The 23,309-nt window shown below is 43.1% G+C and overlaps 1 protein-coding gene across 2 annotated transcripts in view; it reads right to left on the reverse strand.

The window, feature by feature from the left end:
• The window catches only part of MTUS2 (microtubule associated scaffold protein 2), a 1,534,604-nt gene that overhangs the window by 420,247 nt on the left and 1,091,048 nt on the right, over positions 1-23,309 (reverse strand). For both annotated transcript variants that reach the window (XM_069202199.1, XM_069202200.1), the window contains exon 8: positions 4,504-4,596. In XM_069202199.1, coding sequence (XP_069058300.1) covers positions 4,504-4,596 — 93 coding nt within the window. The remainder of the gene's footprint in view (positions 1-4,503; positions 4,597-23,309) is intronic.

Below are 23,309 nucleotides of genomic sequence, written 5' to 3' on the forward strand. Positions count from 1 at the left end.
AATACAAAGGACCCCTAAATAGGAGGAGTACAAAATCTAATAATATCAGAATAAAAATGATCCAAGAATTAACATGCTTCTGCTTGCTCACACACCTGGAGTCGGACTGAGGACGGAGCCAGAAAATACTCGGAAATAACCTTTTCCCTGAAATATAGCCCCAGCAGTGAGGGCTGTATTGTATGCAGGTATGAAGGGCAAAGGCACGCAAATCCGCAGTTCGCTCATCTTTTAATTGCGAAGCTAACTAAAGGGCCTGATGTATCAAAGAGTTTTACCCACTCTATGTCTAGGGGGAAAGTGTTGATACACAAGTGCAGACATTTAAAAATTAGAACTTTTTTTTTTTTTTTACATGGGAGCAGAATCTCTTTTTTCGGCATGAAAAACTGTAAAGTGCTATATATTTTCGTCCTGTAACTATTTTTGGCTAAATAAACCCGTAACTAGCAACGACATGCTAAGAATTGTGATGCGCTGATTCTCCCTGAGAAGCATTTATCCAGCTAGGTTTCTAAGAAGCGTACTTAGGAAAACGAAATAAAATATGACCCATTTGACTGTGGAATTTCAAAAGCAAATACCTCTCAACTGTGCTCTCAAACCATAATATGCCAACGATCAGCTCAACTGGGTGCATTTGTCCAAAGCTCGCAAATAGCTACCGCCCATAAATACTACCGTGCTGCTTAGATTCCAACTCACTCCTCTAACAAGAGGTGGTGGGACGTGGCGAGTGAGATGAGGGAAGAGAGGGATTGTGCTTCTGAGTGCCTCTTATGGCTTGCCGTCGGACTGACCCACATTATACCCTCCGTTCCACCAGACACCACAGAAATCTGGATTTAACTATTTAGCTGAGGAACCCTTTGATCGTGGTACCAACACCAGATACCGTCTGTCAGAAGATAGAGCTCTAGTACCACACGCCACACTTTCTTAGAATGTTTTTTGTGAGGCAACTCTGAGCAGCATTCACTTCACTAAAATCTTTTTGACAATATTTCATAGAATGGTTATTAGTGGAACTTATTACGTGACTGCATTTTACTGTGTTTTGGAGAAACATTTTTCTGCAAAGCAACTACATGTGTACGAGGACACGGAGCTCTATCTGAGAGCGCCGTATTGACTGCACTGTGTTGAACTGATTGCACTGTGGGAATACGACCGTTTACTGCTTACCAGCTCTGTTTAATTAGCCCTCAGCTGATACTTTCTTTGTCAAGACTGCTTTGCACTCTTGCTGATGTTGCAGGATAACTACATATGAGTTTGATCGCATTTCCCAGAACACCTAAGGTCAGAGTGTGGACATGTTACTGCCTTCTTGGGCTCAACAGCCTGGCCGTTCCACCTCTTTGGGCCTGTAAGTAGTTCACAGAGCCATGAAGCCTGGGATGCTGTCTGAGTGAACCTGGACCATCTGTCGTGCTGAGGGTACACCAATGTCCTACTTGCCGGGCTCAGGGCCTGATTCTTGCGGGGGCAGAAGGGAACCTAGTGAGAGCAGTGACGTGCAGATGCATAGTGTTCTTCCGGCGCTTAAGGCGCTACCTCCCTCCACAGGCTGAATACAGCGCACTCTGTACGCTGGTGTAAAAGTGCCTTGAGTACGTTGCTGGTTCAATGTATGCCTCGTAGGGACGGGGTTCCCACATCTTTTCATTTTAGAGAATTTTAACCCGTACATACTTTGTTAAAAGATAAGTGTAGAAAGCCAAGATTCTTCTCTGGAGCCCTCTGCTGACTCTGTCCAAGGCACCAGTTGCTGTATACCAAGACTGCCCAGTCTTGATTCCTTCTCATGCCTCTTTCTTCCTCAACCACTCCCTGCCCCTTTATCTCACTCTTGCATGTTGCTTTTACCCCTGCATTCTCCCTGTTTCACTGTTTTCGTATCTTTCGCCTCCACCCTCCTTCTCCATTTTCTCCCTTGTTGTGGGTCAAATTCTGATGAAAAATATATCACATTAACTGACACAAATAAAGCCCAGATTTTACAGTATGAGTGGGATGTCTCACAACCCTCAACAAAGGAGTTTTAAGAACCACGGATGCGTTGAGACTGTTTTCATTGTTAACTCTTATTTCTATTTGAAGGGTTGTCCTTTAGATTGCCTTCTATGTAGGAAGTGTGCTCCCAATCAGACTTCATGTTTAAAACGCTCCCTCGAGCCATTGAGCTGACGAGCTCTGGAGACGCACCTGTGAGCCTAGGAGTGGTACTAAACCTGACACGATATCACCGGCATTTCCAACAACCCCAGATATTCTTGTTGTTCTTTGGTCTCTACTGATGAAGGGCACTAACCCAGAAACACGTGTCTAGAGATGAACAGTACTGTCTGCACTAACTTTAGTGAAATACTACAGTTTTTTTCAAGGAAGTGTTAATTGTTCAAACTGCATGTACCAGGATGCAAGGGGCGACCTCGACTGGATTGTTAGGCAGTGTGCTCCCAATCGGACTTCATGTTTAAAAGGCTCCCTCGAGTCATTGAGCTGACGAGCTCTGGAGACGCACCTGTGAGCCGGGGAGTGGTATTAAACCTGAGATGATATCGGTGGCATTTCCAGCAACCCCAGATATTTTTGTTGTTCTTTGGTCTCTACTGATGAAGGGCACTAACCCAGAAACACGTGTCTAGAGATGAACAGTACTGTCTGCACTAACGTTAGTGAAATACTACAGATTTTTTCAAGGAAGCGTTAATTGTTCAAACTGCATGTACCAGGATGCAAACTCGACTGGAATGTTAGGCCGTGTGCTCCCAATCGGACTTCATGCCTTCTATGTAGGAATATTGACATCAATAACAGAGGGTGGTCAGATATTTTTTTCAAAACGCCCACCCAACATTTGTATTTTCTTCTGCCAAACATGACCCTCTTAAAGGACTTATAAATATGAACAGGCGAAGGAGCTCCTTTTAGCTGTCATGAAGTGTGAATTATATCAAGTATATGAAGAGCCTGTTGAGGGACCACAGCCAACGTCTCCTTCATGAATTTGATGACTTAATGGCTACAACTTGCAATAATATTGCCCCATAGAAAGTCAAGAAGGACCGGACATACAAGTCCTACCCTTCCATGGATTTCCCCCAAACTAGTCGCCCTTTAATGTAGCTGTAGACGATTACAAGCAGGAAGGGGAAATGTAAGCAATTGGGGCACCACACAAAACTCAAAGAAGTTCAGAAGAACTAAAAAAATGTGTTTTAATCTAAAAGTCTATCTCAATAGGAAGTCTCAAAAACACAAAGGAACAGTTGTCAGATATACAATTCGCCACTGATTCAACCTGCCTTAATCCATAGACTTTACAATTCACAGAAAAACCAGAAGCATTTAATAAACTCTTTGCAAACATTACTCAGGATATTCCATAGTCCACTGCTCAGAACAACCTACAGAACCCTATTCAGCGCAGGGTGAGCTAGAGGATAGAGAGAGAAGGGCATAGGGCATTTTTGCTTTCATTTAAAAGGTACAAACTAAGTCGCTTGTAAAAAAATATATATGTGCTATGCATGTGACATTCTGTGTCTCACAGTGGCAAGCTACTGGCTATGATTATTGCTCTTTGCGTCACCAAATTTGGCTCTAGAACAGTGCTTAATTTGTAAATAAAGACGTGCCGGTGCCCAAAGCCCTCCTCTTAAGCTGCTGCAATTAAATGTGCGAACACTGAATACTAAGGCAGCGTAATCCTGAACCCATCTGGGGCCTCTTTAATCTATTTACAGCCACCCCCGCCCTTCAGCTCACTCTTGCAGCTTTCTGCTTTCTCCCATTGTGACGCTTTTTCGTTTTTCTCTTCCTCAGTTTTTCCCGTATGTGTCTTTTGTTCACAGTAAATGCTTGAGGCAGACAATTAAGCGCCGGCCCTCAAAAATAAGTGCTGGTGCTCCGCACCGGAAACAACAGGCACAAATTAAGCACTGTTCTAGCACCTCTATCGTGTGTTGTTGGTAAATTACTTAAGGAAGACGCTTCTGATTCCATCACCAAAGCCACATTAATGTGTGGAGGCTGTCCATTTGTTATCCTGATGCACTCACTCCTTGGAAGAAGAGAAGTTAATAAGGTTGTACTTTGCTGTGAGTAAATTACTTGCCGTTTCACTCTACAACAACACTTTGCTCAACAGCAACGCTTTGCTGGGTTAAAGTATATATTTTTCTTTTACAAAGGGGAAATGTACTTTATTCTCGTCCCCCGCGCCCACTAGTGGCAGGACATGCCCTGAATCTGAGGGGGTCTGCGAGTACAGCAGACAGGGTAATTCATGTGTGAGCTGCATCGTCACCAAGAAATGACATCCGTGTTTTGCACGCAGCGCACAGCTCGCACGTAAAACTAATATATTTCATTGTAGACACTACTCATTAATTATACTCATTAGACGTGCAACGTGACACTTGGCGCCTGATTAATGACACTTGAAGGCAATCCCGTGAGGAGTTTTTACGTAAGGAGCTCGGGGCGCGGGAGTACCTGGCGAGTACACGCTGCTCGCTGACGTCACCGATCGCTTCGGGGAGGAGGCTGCGGGCTTCGGCTCTTGATCTTTCTGGACTTTCTTTGAACCTGTAAAATAAAAGAAAGACAAATCGACAATCAACAACTCCTATGTGAAAACAAATAGTAAAATCTTCTAAGATGAAAAGGAAAATACCGCCCGATGTCTTTAATCACAATAGCACTAGTGGGGTCCGCCGGTGTGAGATCCTGCAACATCTCTTGGGGGTCAAGCAGCCGGCAGGAGTCTGTGCGGATGTTTGAGTCCAGGACGTGTGCACTTTTTATACAAAAGCATTGACAACATATATGTACGACAGCAGGAGAAAACGGTCAGATAAAAACCCAGCTTCCAAAATCACAGATGCAAAAATATATACTAACAAAATATCTAAAACACAAAAATGACTCTTTAAAAAAGTAAACTTGCACCTCGCACTTGCCGCCAAGTATATGCTTAGACTGAGGATGGAATAATAAACTGAGCCAGCAGTTTTGTCCGGATTTGGGGATTTAAAAAAGCCGGGACACCTGTGAGAAGATATCATGCGTGGCGGAGATCGCGGCAGAAAGCAACGTTCAGTTAATGTTTGCAGCCTCTGGTTTTCGCAACCTATGTGTGGAATCGTGCACACTCGTGGAAATGACACAACACGTGCACACAGAGTGAATGGCAGTGAGGTTTATTGAGCCCCAGTCCCGGTCTGCCTTCGGCATCTGTACTGCACGGTGATTTTTAGTGCCTACGCTGCCCCGCAGGATGGACTGAAAATCAATGGGAACAAATCCTTCAGGGCGTCTCCAGCGACAACCAATCCCTCTTAGGCACCACAGGGCCCTTTTGTTAGACTCTTACATGTTCTTGTCCGACAGGGTTTCCTCCAGATAACAGATGTTTATTGCCGCCCATCTCAGTGGTACCCATTTTATCCACCTCTGGAAAATGCAAGCTGTGAGGATCCGAACTGGCCGCGAGGTTAAGCACAGCAGCCTGCGGTTGATGCGTTAGTACCTGAACCACCACATTAGGTTAATCCACTGCCCAAACAAGATCTGATGCAACTGTTCCTTTAAATTGGGAAACCGTAAAACATGTGATTTGCAGCGCTTAGAAGCGCAAACTACGGAACAAGTAGTAATCATTGGTATGTGCACTTGAGTAGGCAGTTTGTAATTCTGAAAGAATGAAAGCTGAAATAAAGGTTTATAGTGAAGGGTTAACAGCAAGTGATTTTACTGGTAGGAGACATGTAGGTAATAGGATAATAGTTTAGCCCAGTTGTCTCGCCATTGTGGACTCCCTTCAATGTTTCACTTTTTGTGGGCAGGGGTCACTTCTTTACTGGGTTTGTGGCCTCAACCAGTGTTTGGTGCCAAGACTATGCCGCCGCCCTAAGAATGCCAGGTCCTTTATGTATCAACGCAGTGAGTAGAAAGCCTTTGAGAAATCAGCCCCCTAATTATGTGGCATACACAGGCGGGCGTGTGCCGTGTGCGAGGACGTGTGTAAGTGAAAGATTTAACCCAAACAATGGCGGGGCAGGCTCAGCACTGACAAATGCTCTTTCTATGGCGACGCCTGAGGGTTCCAGAGTTGGGGTCACGTGGCTCAATGTACCGCATATTTCCAAGGGTACATATGATTGTATTTCCGTCTGGTTTCACGTGTGAGATATGGTGCAGAGCAAACCGCCATCACCTCCCTGCTCGTTTCCTTACTCACTTTTTACAGTGAAAGTGCTGCAGAATAATAACGACAGTGTGTGCTATACTGCCCTACACATTGCCGTCTACGGGCTGTAGTACGGAACATTACTCAGTATAATTATGATACTTAATTTACTAAAGTCGCATGGATTAGGATGAGCGGGCCTTGCCGAGTCCTGGCAGATATTAAACATGAATGCTGAACTCGCCCAGCCCCCCTGCAGCATAAATAAACGGAGAGCTGGAGAACAGTGTCAATTCACAGCGATTAACAGGGAGGTGTACCTCTGATGACGCAAAGAGTTTTACCATAGCATACGTGCACGCAGTGGCACGCCTGGCACAAGTATGTGTGCAGTAATCCATGTATGCTCCATGGCACACATGCTTTATTTAAGAAATGATACGAACAGTAACAGTATGTTTCTACCGTGATGCAGCACACTACGTTTTGTATGTATCACAACACATTTATGCACGTGTAATTGTGTACTGTAGTTGATGCGTGCACAGTCACACAGCTGTGTGATATAATACTAGCTGGATCCAATTGCACTGGCAATGTTATTTAACATATTTCAGGTATTTTGCTTAGCTGGCAAGATGGCAAAGTGAATTAATCACTCGCTGCTGATATCGGAGAGTGATATGATGTCTCGCCTTTGACTCCTGGCAGGGCTGACGCACATTTTTTATCCATGCACATTTAATAGATCGAGTACCGTTAAACTGGGTAATAGTAACAACAAAACTACATTAGCAAACGTAAACCAAGTAATCAATCCGCTACTTGTGTGATATTGTAAAATGTAATTTAAAATACAGGACAGTTCCGTACTTAAATATTATATTTAATAGTAGTATGTCAAGTGAATTTGTTGGGTGTCAAGGTTTTGGCTCCTTGCCACAGCAGCATATCAGCCTCTTTAGGTTGTCCTAGGATGGGCATTGGAGCTGCCTTGGGCCTCGGTCCATCAGCAGGGGCAGGGGAGGACGGCCCTTCCCTTACCCCGGGACTCCGAAGCTTGTCCCGAACAGTGGAGAGGGTTAGTTGCCCTGTTACTCGCGCTTCCCAGAGCTCCCGCAGAGCCAGGGCACTGACACCTGCGCAGGCTTCTGCTGCTGTTGAAGTGCCACATGCCACACTCCTTATTACAGGAAGAGATTTCACCCAGGTACAAATGGAGAATAAGAATGGCGTAATCATTTCCAAACATAGGTAATACACCGTCTTGCTTTTAAATAATTCCATATGTGTAATTTAGATTGTCATACATAAATCATCACCCATGAATAAATGTTTCTTAAAAAGCAGACCAAAATGGTCTTCTACTGTTTCGCTGCTGCTGCTGTAAAGAAAGTAGACATAACTCGTTTTTCTTCACGCTTATATCAGTTTTTCATTTTGGGCAAAGAGAAAGAAACGTTTTTTCCCTAATCCTTACAATACAAGCAGAATAAGTCGTGAAATCTGCTTATTTGTATGTTTTCTTGGCGAAGAGACCGTTTACTATAATCCGCATTGCCGACGCAGCTGATAATGCATTTGGAAACAATCCCTGGACACCTAAAACACTGAAGGTGACATTGAATCCGTGCAGACTTGAAATGTGTTGTTATCCAACAGAAATATCTTGGGAGGTGAATGGGACATCTGTGGTTTTTTTATCCAACAGAAATATCTTGGGAGGTGAATGGGACATCTGTGGTTTTTTAGCAGAAGGTCTGCACTGTTACCCAGAGTTTTTCTGACAGAACCTGCTGGAGTAGCATCTCACTCGAGGTCAGGAGGAAGAACTTCTTGCACCCAGAGGAAGCGCTGTCTGACCAGGTTTAAAATGTATAGCTTTCCCTTACGTACACGATCAATATAGAGTTTCTATAAGAAAATGCATTTATGTTATGACATGGGTTATGACGTGTGTTGTGTGCGCCGCAAACCTTACCTGGTGAATTGTAGTGGTTTCACACCTTTGAGCTGTAACCATAATTGAGTCTCTAATTACATTCTTTTCAATGAAGATGGATGTGTACATATACAAATATACTCTATTCTAGGACTTAAGGCATGTGATAGTGTTCCGTGTACACATCTCATGAATCACCTGCGAACACATAAAAGCAGCTTTGCATGTGCATTAGGTAACGAGTACTGCTGGATGGAGCCTAGCACAGATACCCCATGACCCGTGCTCACACTAGCTGTTCCAGCATCACGCACACACAACCCCAAGGAAAGAAATGCCAGAGCACAAACTGAGGCCACCACTCCTTTGGGATAAGCATTGCTGCGGGTTCATTTAAAATCAGGCAAGGTAATGAGTTATCTTACGGGCGATCCAAGGGCGGCCAGGCACGGTTAGTCACCAGACATTTCCCTGATCAAGTGCTTAAGCCTTCCCAGTCGCTTCGCCTGAACTCTGGACCCATTCGAGCTCCTGCGCAAGGGTGAAGTGTCACTAGGCAAGACCCCAGTCACTCAGGCTTACAACTTAGTGATACTAGAAAGAACCTGAACTTCAGTGCATCCAAATCAAAAATGCTATTAGTGGAACAGAGCAAGACTAGGATTAATCTCTGAGAGGGATTCATTCATTATTCACAGTAATGATCTCAGTTCCTAAACACTGAGACGGGCAAGTAGGGAGGGGTAGAGGAATGCTGGTGTGCAGAGAGAACTTAACTAGAGGGAAAGTGGGCATGGGACCACTGTGCTAAGGATTGTGGAGGTTTTACCAGCAGGTAACCAGAAGCCTATACAAGGAATGCTATGTGGAGAAATCCAAGGATCATCGAGTCATGAGGTCTGGAGGGAGGGGGGAGGTAACATGGATTCATTAAAGAGTACAAATGCAATAGTGGAGCTAGACATGTCCCAGCAGGTGTGGAATGGCTCACAAAATAATACCTGATGGGAGAGTACGCCTTTACAAAAACAGTGCTATATACATTTAACTGTCTTCTAGGAGTCTTGTGGGTAAAATCAGAAACTGTGTATAAGCAAGAATAGCAAAGCCAAAATCTCTGATGTTGGCTGTCAGCCTTTTGGCTTAGTCAATACCTATTTTGTTTTGTGTTAGAAATTGGGTCTTTGGTTGACAGTCAGGTTACCCCCTGTTCAAGCAAGGACCCTCACTCTAGTCAGGGTAAAAGAAAATCACCCTCAGCTAACCCCTGCTTACCCCCTTGGTAGCTTGGCAGAGCAGTAGGCTTAACCTCAGAGTGCTAGGTGTAAAGTATTTGTACCAACACACACAGTAACTTAATGAAAACACTACAAAATTACAACACCAGTTTAGAAAAATAGGAAATATTTATCTAAACAAAACAAGACCAAAATGACAAAAATCCACTATACACAAGTCAAGTTATCAATAAAAATGCAAAAAGAGTCTTTAAGTATTTTTAAACACACACTAGCGCTGCTAGAGTGAAAATGTACCTGGTGTGAGTCAAAAATAACCCCGCACGGGGGGGTGTACGTCTAAAATAACTCCGCGCGGTGGTACGTGAGTCGAAAATCCAGCCGCACGATGATCCGAAAATCCCGCAGCGCAGGTTGTGATCTCCCAGCCTCCGTCAGCGATGCAGCGCGTCGTTTCTCCTGCTCCGTGCGTCGATTCTTTGGTCGCGTTACCTGCGAGCGTCCTTTCTCAGCTGCGGAGCCGGCGGCGCGTTGTTTTTTCAGCCGCAGATCGGATTCGCGTCAATCTTTTGCACGCACGGCGCTCTGTGTGTGGATTTTCTTGTCTTAAGGCTGCCAGCTTCTCCTTTCAGGGTCCCAGGAACTGGATGGGCACCACAGGGCAGAGTAGTCGTCTCTCCAGAGACTCCAGGTGCTGGCAGAGAGAAGTCTTTGCTGTCCCTGAGACTTAAAACAACAGGAAGCAAGCTCTAGATCAAGCCCTTGGAGATTTCTTCTCAAGATGGAAGGCACACAAAGTCCAGTCTTTGCCCTCTTACTCTGGCAGAAGCAGCAACTACAGGATAGCTCCACAAAGCACAGTCACAGGCAGGGCAGCTTTTCTTCCTCAGCTATTCAGCTCTTCTCCAGGCAGAGGTTCCTCTTGGTTCCAGAAGTATTTCTAAAGTCTGTGGTTTTGGGTGCCCTTCTTATACCCAATTTCTCCTTTGAAGTAGGCCTACTTCAAAGTAAAGTCTCCTTTGAATGTGAAATCCTGCCTTGCCCAGGCCAGGCCCCAGACACTCACCAGGGGGTTGGAGACTGAACTGTGTGAGGGCAGGCACAGCCCTTTCAGGTGTGAGTGACCACTCCTCCCCTCCCTCCCAGCACAGATGGCTTATCAGGATATGCAGGCTACACCCCAGCTCCCTTTTTGTCACTGTCTAGTGTGAGGTGCAACCAGTCCAACTGTCAAACTGACCCAGACAGGGAATCCACAAACAGGCAGAGTCACAGAAATGGTATAAGCAAGAAAATGCTCACTTTCTAAAAGTGGCATTTTCAAACACACAATCTTAAAATCAACTTTACTAAAAGATGTATTTTTAAATTGCGAGCTCAGAGACCCCAAACTCCACATGTCCATCCGCTCCCAAAGGGAATCTACACTTTAATCAGATTTAAAGGTAGCCCCCATATTAACCTATGAGAGGGACAGGCCTTGCAACAGTGAAAAACGAATTTAGCAATATTTCACTGTCAGGACATACACAACACATTACTATATGTCCTACCTTAACCATACACTACACCCTGCCCTTGGGGCTACCTAGGGCCTACCTTAGGGGTGTCTGACATGTAAGAGAAGGGAAGGTTTAGGCCTGGCAAGTGGGTACACTTGCCAAGTCGAATTTACAGTTAAAGCTGCACACACAGACACTGCAGTGGCAGGTCTGAGACATGATTACATAGCTACTTATGTGGGTGGCACAACCAGTGCTGCGGACCCACTAGTAGCATTTGATTTACAGGCCCTGGGCACCTCTAGTGCACCTTACTAGGGACTTACTAGTAAATCAAATATGCCAATAATGGATAAACCAATCAACATTATAATTCACACAGAGAGCATATGCACCTTAGCACTGGTTAGCAGTGGTAAAGGGCTCAGAGTTCAAAAGCCAACGGCAACAGGTCAGAAAAAATAGGAGGCAGGAGGCAAAAAGACTGGGGATGACCCTGCATAAGCAAAAAAGTCCAACATTTTGTTATAGCTTTTAAAAAATATTTGTTGTTGGGAATGTTGCTGTGCGCTAATTAATTAGAACCAAAATATTTTTTGGTCTAAAAAAGAACGTATTGCCATAACAGTCCCTGGCGCTGAAAGCTACTACTACTATGACTGACATCAGCTGCCTCATGACCCTATGTTTTAGGCCTCAGTGGGTGGAGAAAAAATGTAAATGACACAATAATCAATGAAAAGGGCTAACTTACAGCCCCTATAAGTAAGCATATTATACATCTACTATGAAAACAGGCAGGGACGTGGGTAGAGTAGCTGAGCCCTGCACACTGACTTTTCTCAATAGTTACCGTATTTTCCGGCGTATAAGACGACTTTTTAACCCCTGAAAATCTCCTCAAAAGTCAGGGGTCGTCTTATACGCCGGTATACGGCGTGCCGAAACTTCAGGGACAGGCGCCCTGTAGCTGAACCACCGTACGCTGCATTTGGAAATGAATTCCAAGCGTACAATGGGTTCCGCGTCCTCGCTGGCAGTTGTCTGGGCAGGCGCGTGTTCCTGCGCGTGCCCCAGGCTATTCAAAGCGCGCTATTACGGTACCATAGAAAAAACATTTGTTTTCTGTTTCTTTCTTCTCGCGCATGGCACATGTTAGGAGATTACCATATAGTAACGGCCATTTTGGATTGGGATATGACAATATTATAAAAAAATATATTTTGACCGCATTTAACTTTGGTTGTACTGCAGTTTCAACAATCTTAAATGTAATATTCATTCTCCGTGATTGGCTGGTTGTTGTATTGTTGGTGATTCTGAGGGAAGGCAATCTGGTGAGCAGATACATGTGGTGGTGAATACAGTACAGCACAGCACCAGTACCAGTATCTGTACCATTTCATACAGTACAGCACCAGTACATACAGTACAGTATACAAATGGCTAACAGACAAGACCCCATCCTGGCTCCACCAGCAAGAAGAAAGAAATATGAAGCCAGTTTCAAACTTAAAGTTGTAAACTTTGCCATGGAACATAATAACTGTGCTGCTGCAAGACAATATGGAGTAACAGAAAAGATGGTTCAGGACTGGAAAGCAAATTAAAAAGCATTAAGGAGTATGCCAAGGGGTAAGTGTGCATTAAGAAGAGGCACCCCACATTGGCCAGAACTCGAAAAACATGTAGCAGACATGGTGAATGAGCATCGCCAAAGTGGTTATATAGTGACACGAAATCAAATACGTTTGTTTGCCCTTCAGTGGGCCAAATCTAACCCAGATCACAGCAACAGATTTAAAGCCACTGTATCCTGGTGTACTAGATTCTTTGAAAGGCATAATCTGGTACTGAGGCAAAAGACGAAAATTGCACAAAAATTACCTGCAGATCTTGAAGCCAAAGTAAATAGTTTCCATCGATATGTAATACAACAGCGCAATAAACATGGCTATGCGTTAAGTAGTATCGGAAATATGGATGAAACTCCAATGAATTTTGATATGGTTGGAAATAGAACTGTCCATCCAAAAGGTGCAAAAACAATTTTAATTAAAACAACAGGACATGAGAAGTCCAGTTTTACAGTGGTACTAGCATGCACAGCTGATGGTGCCAAACTGAGACCAATGATTATTTTTAAAAGAAAAACAATGCCGAAACTCAAGTTTCCTGTTGGTTGTTTTGTACATCTACATGAAAAAGGCTGGATGGATGAAGAAGGGGTAAAGCTATGGCTTGATAATGTATGGAGCAGGCGACCAGGTGGACTTATTCAAAAACGTAGTCTACTGGTGTGGGATATGTTCAGGGCTCATTTAACTCCCAGCACCAAGCAAAGGCTGGCAAGAATAAACACAGATGCAGCAGTTATTCCTGCAGGATTGACATCGTTGGTACAGCCACTGGATGTGTGCCTAAACAAGCCATTTAAAGATCGCATTCGAGAACAGTGGAATGAGTGGATGGTTAGCGGCGAAAAGTCATTCACAAACGGAGGAAACATGCGTGCTCCACAGTTGGATGTTTTGTGCAAGTTTGTCATAAAAGCCTGGAATGATATTGATGCAGAAACAGTAATCAAGTCTTTCAAGAAGTGTGGCAAATCAAATTCATTAGATGGTATGGAGGACGACTACTTGTGGCAAGATGAAGAGAAAGCCGAAGCTGAGACCACACCATCTGATACGGAATTAGATCCATACGATGACTGCCTTACAAATGTACCACAAGATGTAATTGATTTACTTATGATATCAGATGACGAACAGGAGGATTTTGAAGGCTTTTAAAGAGAAACTGTCAAGCCAGCAAGTCCTGTAAAAATAGCTTGGAGTTATGATGGGCGTTGCTGACTCCCCAGGATCTTGCCCGGCACTTGCTCTCTCTCTCTGTTTGTTTGTTATCTTCCTCCTATCATCTTCAGTTCCAGTTTGGTTGACAGCTTAGAAAACAAACAGCATGGCAGTTCCCATGGGTTATTGTCTTATCCTTCCTTTCAGCTTTAGAGTGAATTAGGAAAAGTTTAATCCACTTGCACTGTTTTATGTTTACATGTTTGATGACAAACAGCCTTATGTTTATAAGTGACAGTTTTCCTACTACGTACCTGCATGTCATAAGCATTTGAATTAAAATTACCATATTAAAATCAAATCTGATGTTTTTTAATTTTTATTTGGTGTGCGTTGGAAGAGGGGTAGTCTTATACGGCGAGTATAGCCCAAACCCTATATTTTAACAGGAAAAGTAGGGGGTCGTCTTATACGCCCAGTCGTCTTATACGCCGGAAAATACGGTAAGCCCTTGTATAGGGATGTAAAGCAATTTTATGAAAGTACAGATTTTAAGCTAATTTTAAAATATTTCTTGTCCCTTCCATATTTCCTTTTCTATTCTTCCTTACAGACGACCACACAGATATTTGTATAATGCAAGGTATGACACTGCACAACACCTAGATAAATCCGACATCTTGTTATGTCCCAACATAGCACAGCCTCTCCTGAGCCTTACAGCCTGTGGTCTGTCTTCTGAAGGGGAAGCCGGCTTATAGTGCAGCCTTTCTTTGAGCTCTATGCTTAGCTTCTCTGACTGTGTGCTTTAGTGTTTGGAAAAATTAGACTGCAGCCACAGCAGGAGTTGCTGCTCAGCACCTTCCTCATCAGACTGGGCTGGCTTGGGTTCTGAAAAGCAACCATATCCTGTTTGTATTTGTTGTATCCGCTGACCTTTGGAGTTTTCACTTCAATCTAATGAATAATTTAATCTAAGATTAGACTTTTTGAATTGTCCCTATCAACATTCAATGAACTAGTAGAAGATTCTTAGAGGACCTGCAGGGAAATATCAATGCACAAAATCAAGATGTTAGGCGCACTTGAAAGAAAATATTTTAAATCATTAAATAAGACAGGGGTCAGACATTCTTTTCAAAATGTGTTTTTGCCACTGTCTTTTTCATTTTCTTATTTTTTTTGCACAAAACACTGCGTTATTTGGGAAATGACAGAAAAATTCGCCTCCTAAGAAGTTGAGCTGCTTGGAGCACAGGCAGCCTGGTAACAAGCATTCAGAACTGAGAAAGGGACCTGTAATCGAACTAGATCGTTGTATGCATGCTTTTTATACAAATCAGGGATCCCCAACTTGCAGAAAATGATTAATGCCCCCTTGATCATTGGTTTGCGGTATCTTGAACTTTCAAGAGCCCATTCCAGATCACATATTTATGATTTAATAGACTAGGTGCCAAGGGTGTAAAAGAATTAAGAAGGTCCTCCTCAAATTATATGGATAGTCCCCACCCACAGCCAGGCGGACTTTCAGGGTGAAGATGACAGGTGACTAAGGGCCCGCCACCCCCATTCCTTATCTTTCCCATCACGTTATTTCTTATGCAGGATCTGAATCTACTGTAGAAGGAAGTAGCTCTCTCCCCTTCCTGCCAAGGGATGGAGTGCAACAAGTGCTGCATAGGTTTAAAGACGTTGATGTAAGGTGGGGGGGGGCTTTAAACCCATCCATCATGTGTGTTTTTCTTGATGGCTGTAATTTTAAAGTCATTAATTAACCCTGTTAAATGCCTTCACTCTCATAAAAGGAATTTAAGTACTGCTGAAGAAGGCATATAACCACGGAGTCATTGTTAAATGCAATAAATTAGATCTGACCATTTGGGATTTGAACCCCTAGAGGTTTGTGTGGTTTTAGAGATGAGTACCGAGGTAGATAATACTACAAAAATATTTTAGAGATGAGTACCGAGGTAAATAATACTACAAAAATATATTGCTTTAAATTGCTTGTATGCAAAAGGTAAATGCTTTAATTTCAGCTGTTTTGACGAAAATCCTGAACAGGGCTACTGTCAATCCAAGATTGGATTATGGTAATGCCATTTATTTAAATTTGACAAGATCACCCGGCTGCAAAGGCACAAGTCATGCGGTATTTCTGGCCCTTAAGCTTACTAAAAAAAAGCACAAAAGCCCTTCTATAGCTAAAAGTCAGTGGTAGAAATAAGCACCAATGTCTAAGCATTCTTCACAAAGACAAGTCGATGACCACTGGCCCTATCATCATTGGAAGAATTTATCCTACCAACTGGGGATGTCACTTCATTCAGTGGGAGTTAACTTTCCACTTCAGAGCCTATTTAAATTTTCAAATCAGAGGGGGGAATGCCACATCCAATGTCGGTAATTTAATAACACATTTTAAAACGGTTCTATTGTAATCTGACTTCTATTCAGGCAACTTTCTATCCTTCAGTAGCCCCTTCTCGTTTTGTACTGTTCAGTGTTTACCATTTTCCCTCCCCCCCACCCCCGCCCTTTGTTCTACCCCCTCATGTGCGCACACGTTGGTGAAGTGGCAAGTGCAGCAAAGTGTCAGGTTCACCACAGTGACAATGAAGGCTCAAGATTTATCAGCAGCTCCACTGAAACCAGATGATGTGGGCTGTGGATGTCGTGGGCCGTATTACTCATGATCGAGGGATGACTGCACGCCCTCTTACCTCTAAAGCAAGCACTGGCCAACACATTATTTTGTGCAGGACCCGCCAGTGGCAAAGACTCAGGCTGCTGCCCTCGATTTCTTTAGGGATTCGCGGGCAGAAAAGGACCAAGCAGCGTCAATGATGTTATTCCATCAAAGGAAGTGATACTGCAAACATGGCCTACCATTCACTTTAAGCAACATGGATTTATTTTCTAGTCAAACCTAAGGTGCAGACCTTGCTCTGTGGATTACATATATCCATACAAGATAACTCTATAATAATGTGTGTTCATGTATAATCCCACATTACTTGTTTGTCTATCATTGCAAAGCATTTAAAGTGAATGCTTAAGGCGATAACGAGCCTAAATTTAAAAATAATGCATGGTTTTATAAAACTTCAGCCATACATGCCATGAAGCAAAATTGAGGAATGGAAAGATTGCTATACAAGCGTATCCATTTATTCTTCACATATGGAATTCATAAAAGTAATATCAGTCAAGACGAATCGCATTAATTGCATTTTCTTCTGATACATTGAAGATTGTGTGCCAAGGGATATATAAAGAGTTTCAGGAACCTTGGTAAATTTGTAGAAACGCTCAGAAGTTTTCACTTCGTACTGTGAACGGGAACCAAAAATATGTGTATTACTTCTGCAAAAATGCTTTAAAATAGAGAACATAAGCCTGTGTAGTGGGGGTCCTCGCCTGTGGTTGTTCGGGCAACTCAGATTCCGCACTGTGAGGTAGGGACATACAAACGACAAGTGGTGAATGCTGAAGGTATCGTTCAAGATTTCCCCGGGGCCCCTTCTGTACCAACAGAGTTTGTTGAGCATCCTCATACTTTTCCCACTACCTTGACGTCAATACCGGGTGAGCTATCAAAGATATCTGCCCTGCAGCCCTGCCACGTTTCACAAGTGCTGCCCATTCCAGATTTTTTCTTTGAATTCTGGGACTTTTAGTCTTCTTTCTTGCATTATAAAGTGGGACTACAGGTCCAAGACAAAAAACATGGACTGGGGCAGCACATCACACAAGTACCTAGGATACTTGGCAGCTATGGCCCTGGGTTTAGATGCATGTTTGAAATTCAGTTTCATTGCAGTGGGTGTCAATAATGGTCTATAATTTTGGTTGGACGCCTTCAAGAGATGTTGATGCTAAGACTTCCATGACCGGGCACTGTGTGAACGCATCTATGAGGATGAAATCGACATCTAGTACTATGCAAGAGTTCACACTGACGTCTATTCACAGGGTCTTGCATCTATCTTCAGTTATAATGGGGTCTAGGGGATGCCTGTCACCGTGGCTGGACATAGCAGGCAGTCATGGATCATTTGTTCAGCCACAGCATTTATGTTGGGGAACCAGATTTTCTCTGTGAGCCTGGAATTCACTTTTGCCTTTCCTTGATAGCCTTGACACACTCATTGGGTCACACTGGATCCTAACAAGAGAGAGATCACAATCATGCACTTTTGAAACACAAGCACTTCATCTGCGGTGCATGATTCGCAGCATATTCTTCAGATTGCCAGCAGCAGAGTGTTTCGATTCTTGTGGTCATGATAATTTGAAAAAATCCCCTCGCCATCATAGTGTAAAAGGAGGGACCACTTTACTGAGTTGTCTGTTTCTTTCGTGAGCCTGAAACAATTGTTGAGCTGGTCTGGACATGTGTGCCACCGAGAACTGACATCTGTTGTTTCTGCTGGGGGTTCCGTTAGAAGGGTAAGAACATAACACGCTACATTTTTCTTTCTATATTATTAACAAACAGAAAATGTGTACTGCTGAAGCACACATTCACCTCTTGGGGTATACCCAAATCAAAAGATATTGTTTTATTGACCTTACAAGGATGAAAAATTAGGATCTGAAAATAAAGATGCATTTGTTGAGATTGAAGTAAGAGGTCATCTTAGTTAAAACATGCAATACTACCTTATTCAGATGAACGTTGATGCAAAGTGGTTAATTTGATAAGTAAATTTGAGGAATCCTACATCTCGCTGACTGTCATGATAATTTACAGGAGAATAATAATCTTCACAGTGCAGGACAATTTATGCATGTTTACTGTGTTCAGGAAATGAAAGCAGCATGTATTCCTTGATGCTGTGACTTGTCTCTAGGTGATTTATTTATAGGTCTGCAACTCTCTGAATGATCTCTAGAATAGGTGGGAATTCAGCAAAGCATGGAACTGATTTGGGTTCGAGCGGATCTAATAGTATTAGGAATCCTGTTCTATACACTGATCCACCCTTGCTGGAGGAAGCGAGCATAAACAGGTCTTGGTTGCCAGCTTAATGGAATAAGGCTGCAGGGCATCCGAGGGTTGTACAGTTGTATTGCACAAATCCATGAGCAGAATAGCTGGGATGTGAAGGATAACTACAGGAAACATTATTCAGGCCTCTGCTGGAAGCCAATAACACAATCTCCTGGCTACAGGCACATAATTCCTTTTATAAAGATCCATGTATCTAAGCACTTTTGGCTTCATTTAGAACGAACATCTGCTTTTAGGCCATACCAAAGAAGGGCAATGGGGGTAACCTAGACTCCATGGTGAATTCCCTTCTATCACCAGGGATGTGGAATTCCTATCGCCCGACGCCAGGGACATCTTGTTTGGGGTCAAGGGCAACAAGTTTTTATGTTTACTTTGTCCTTGGGACAAGTAGGCCCAACCCCCGCACAAACTGTTTACAGAGAGTGGAACTCTCTGCAGTTGAGGTAATGTGTTTCCAAAAGATAAAGCTGTTCGAACTTGTATTTATGGTTCATTATTTGAAAGCCTTCATTATTAGGGCGAGTGCGGTAAATAAATGTTTTAAGGTCACACTTCACTACTGACGTTGGTTCCAGTACAAAAAAGAAAAACGTGTATACACATGTTTGAAAAGTTTAGGCTATGAGGCTAAGTATAATGCTCTCTGATTATATGCAAATTAAGTGTCATATAGTAAAATGTGTTGATGCATGCTAGTATTTCCCAAAAATATTTCTAATGGAAAATCAGTGTAACCATTTTCAACACGATTATGGGAAGCATGAAAATTAACAAACACTGACAAAGCCAACTGATCTGACATATTTTTATAAGTCTTTTAGTTTCATCAATGCGTGTTTTGTTTTGACATGGCTTTTGTAACACTTTATTGTTGTGGAAGCTACCAGGCCCTCAACATTGTAACAAACACTGGCAAACCCCACCCCCCCAAAAAAAGTTTTTGAACTCTAAAAGCACATGTTGCCACCAGCGGCATAGCAAAGGCCCCACAGCCCCCCTCCAGGGGGCCCCTTCAGCACAGCACCTGCCCTGAGTGAGTCTGGAGAGGGGGCTCCTCCATGTTCTTTACAAAGGGGCACCCTCCAGTTTCGTTACGTCACTGATTGCCACTGTAGTTCCTGACACTGAACAAAACTACTTTGTGTGCCAATATGCTCCTTGTGGAAGAGCAGAATGCGATCACTCACAGTAAAGCCGTCCGAAAGAGAGAGAAATAGAAGTTTAATAAAAACAAAATGTCTTTAACACCAGACCTAATTAGGGACCAAGACCCACATGTAGGTAGCTTTTTGCATGTCGCAAACAGCGACTTTCGCTGTTTGCGACATGCAAAAAAGCACATTTCGATGCACAAACCCAGTTTTGCGATTCGGTAACCTGATTACCGAATCGCAAAACGGGTTTGCGACTCGCAATTAGTAAGGGGTGATCCCTTCCTAATTGCGACTCGCAGTGCAATGTAGGATTGTTTTGTGACCGCGAACACGGGCGCAAACCAATCGCAGTTTGCACCCATTTCAAATGGGTGCTAACACTTTCGCAAAAGGGAAGGGATCCCCATGGGACCCCTTCCCCATTGTGAATGTCACTGTAAACATTTTTTCAGAGCAGGCAGTGGTCCTGCAGACCACTGCCTGCTCTGAAAAAATGAAACGAAAACGTTTCATTTTTCGTTTTTGTTAGGCATCTCGTTTTCCTTTAAGGAAAACAGGCTGCATTACAAAAAAAAAAAAAAAAAAAAAAAACTGCTTTATTGAAAAGCAGTCACAGACATGGTGGTCTGCTGTCTCCAGCAGGCCACCATCCCTGTGAGGGCCGCCATTCGCGAGGGGGTCGCAAATTGCGACCCACCTCATGATTATTCATGAGGTGGGCATTTGCGAAGCCCTTGCGAATCACAGATGGTGTCAGGGACACCATCCTACATTTGGATATGCGACTCGCAATTTGCAGGTCGCAAATCTGAACCTACCTACATGTGGCCCCAAATTCTTAAAGAAAGTCACAAAAGTGCACCCATGGTATATGTCGTACCCCTATAAAATATTTGTGAACTGTATTTTAGCATGGGTAAATACGATGTGTAGATTTGCTCATGTAAAAATCTATTGAGCATTTGCAAGTTCATTTTCCCTCCAGCCACTTTCTTCCCAACCCTGGAAGAAGTTCTAATTCTGCCATTGTCAGACGTAAATGTCCAACCTTTCTTATTATGGGAAAATATTAGAGAGAAGCTGGTAAAAAATCTTTAAAACATGCAGGTTAGTAGGTTTGCAGACTCAAAGGCGTTCCAGCCCTGGAACTATTGCTTACTGCTTCCTCCAGCCCCAGTATGCAGATCTGCAGAAAGGTGGCAAAATAAGGAAATTGCTACAGTAGGGATTGGAACTGCAAGTATTCAAGCCCTACTATGGTAGTAGCCCTGGCATAATCAGAGAGGCTATTATCAGAGCACTTACATAATGAGATTGCTGCCATCATTTGTTGCCACACTACATGGCACCAAAGGGACAAGTAGATCTTTTTACAGGACAAGTAGATTTGAGAAGCAACATGTCCACTGGACAAGTAGATATTTTAATAAATTCCACACCCCTGATCACCCATCACTTCTTCTTAGTTGAGATAAATGAAGCATTGTTTACAGATATTAAACTGTGGCCATAGTGAAAGGGTAGTGTTGAAAATCACCAACACATTCTTGTGAGTCCCTATCAGAATCACAGATTGACCAAAGCTCACTCACACTTTATTTGCTCTATGCATGCTCCTTACCATGTCCTCGTCATTGTGACTCATCGCATTGGCTGCTGGAACCAGTGACCCAAGTGGACATGGCCACCAAAGATTGGCCACCAATGAACCTTTAGGGTGTTGGTAAGTTTATTTTGTGTTGTGCTTCCTAAATGCACTTGAACTTTCTTTGCTTCATTAACACTTTGCTGCTATATCACCCACGGATTTGTGGGGCTAAGGCCCCTTTCTGTGTTCTTTTCATCAGGACTCCTCCAATTTTGTGCTGGAACCTGTAACATGGGCAGCTAAGGCAGGTTTCAGTCGTGGTGATGTGGCTGCTTGGGATTGGCCACCAATGACTTTTCAGCAGCACATCCTCTTGAAGCACCGTAGTAAGCAACGTGTGCGAAGTGTGAAAGGCTGTCTGGAAGGAAGGATGGGGCTGGGACAGGCCCAAACATTTGTCTAAAATGTACTTTAGTGTTATTTCATGACTTGAAGTTGTATATGTTTTAATTGGTTTAGTTTGAATCTATAGCTATTTACACAGCAGAAAATCATTACAAAACCACAGCCCCCAATTCACAAAGAGCCTCTGCACTCATGGCAGAGGATTCTCAGTTGTGGAAGGATCTCTGCACTCATGGCGGAGACTTCTCAGTTGTGGAAGGATCTCTGCACTCATGGCAGGATCTCCGCACTGCAGTTTTCCATTGCGGAGATCCTCCACTACTGAGGAGCCTTCGTCACAAGTGCGGAGGCTCTTTGTGAATCGGGGCCAAAGTGTTTAGTGGCTGCAGCCAACAAAGCTTCTCCGAGCCCTCTGCATGATGTTGCCATATTAGTCTTTAAGTAGTAAAAATATATTCCTAACAGGTTATTTCTTTGGGGTTGCGAGTTCTAAAGCACAAATAGAATCTGTGGCTCTCTCGCCCGTGTCTGCGAGCACTACTGCCCCATCAGATGGTACTGATAGTGCTTCTGAGAACCTTAAAGTTGTGAATATAGGTACAGAGCTGCTGAGCCGCTCTGCACTAACAGAAATTATACTCCAGCTTACAATTTGGATAGTTCATCATTGGGAGGCTTAAGTCCAATCCAGAAATATAGGTTTCAGACCCTTCAGCAGATAACATGGATAATTTAGTGGCTCTAATGCATCTATAGTCTCCAAAGACGTCAATGTGTTGGGGATCATTTAAGTTTGCAGATGCTTCTATGTTCAACTATGGCCATGTTTCTGTTCACCTTTTAATTAGCTTAATAAAATATATGTTTCACACCTTAGCTGCATCGGTTGAATCCATCAATTAACTGTTATCAAAGCTTGATATGCAAGTTACATTTCTAAAGAACTTAGGTATTTCAGTGGCCTCTTGGGACTTGGCTACTGGCATTTTTTAATAATATGGGAATGAGATGTCTGAAACTGTAATTTACTTTTAGATATTTTAAATGGCCTTTACACTATTACACAGTTAGCTGTGGAAGCTTTTTTTATTCACATATCATTGTGACTGGGCAATGTGTGGATTTAATCAATTTGTCTTGTCCGCCGCACAAGTCCTGTGAAAATTCAATATTGTCCACAGCTGAGAAAGGTACAGAAGTTGATGTAAGACCTGGTAGAGGCAACCATATACTAATTTTATAGCCTTTGAAGAGTTCTAGTGACCTTTGAGGTGGTGATGATTCCATCACATCCCGGTCACCTAAATTTCTAAAGAAATGTGCTGAGAAGCATGTGGGTAGTTCTAGAAGTCAAACTGAAAGAAGATGTACAAACATAGACCTGCTCTCAATAACATCTGATTGGTCTCTCGCTGGACATGGAAAGCTATTTGTGGATAATATACACGAAATATCTTTGT

Source organism: Pleurodeles waltl, chromosome 8 (assembly GCF_031143425.1).
Source record: "Pleurodeles waltl isolate 20211129_DDA chromosome 8, aPleWal1.hap1.20221129, whole genome shotgun sequence".
Taxonomy (NCBI): Eukaryota; Metazoa; Chordata; class Amphibia; order Caudata; family Salamandridae; genus Pleurodeles; species Pleurodeles waltl.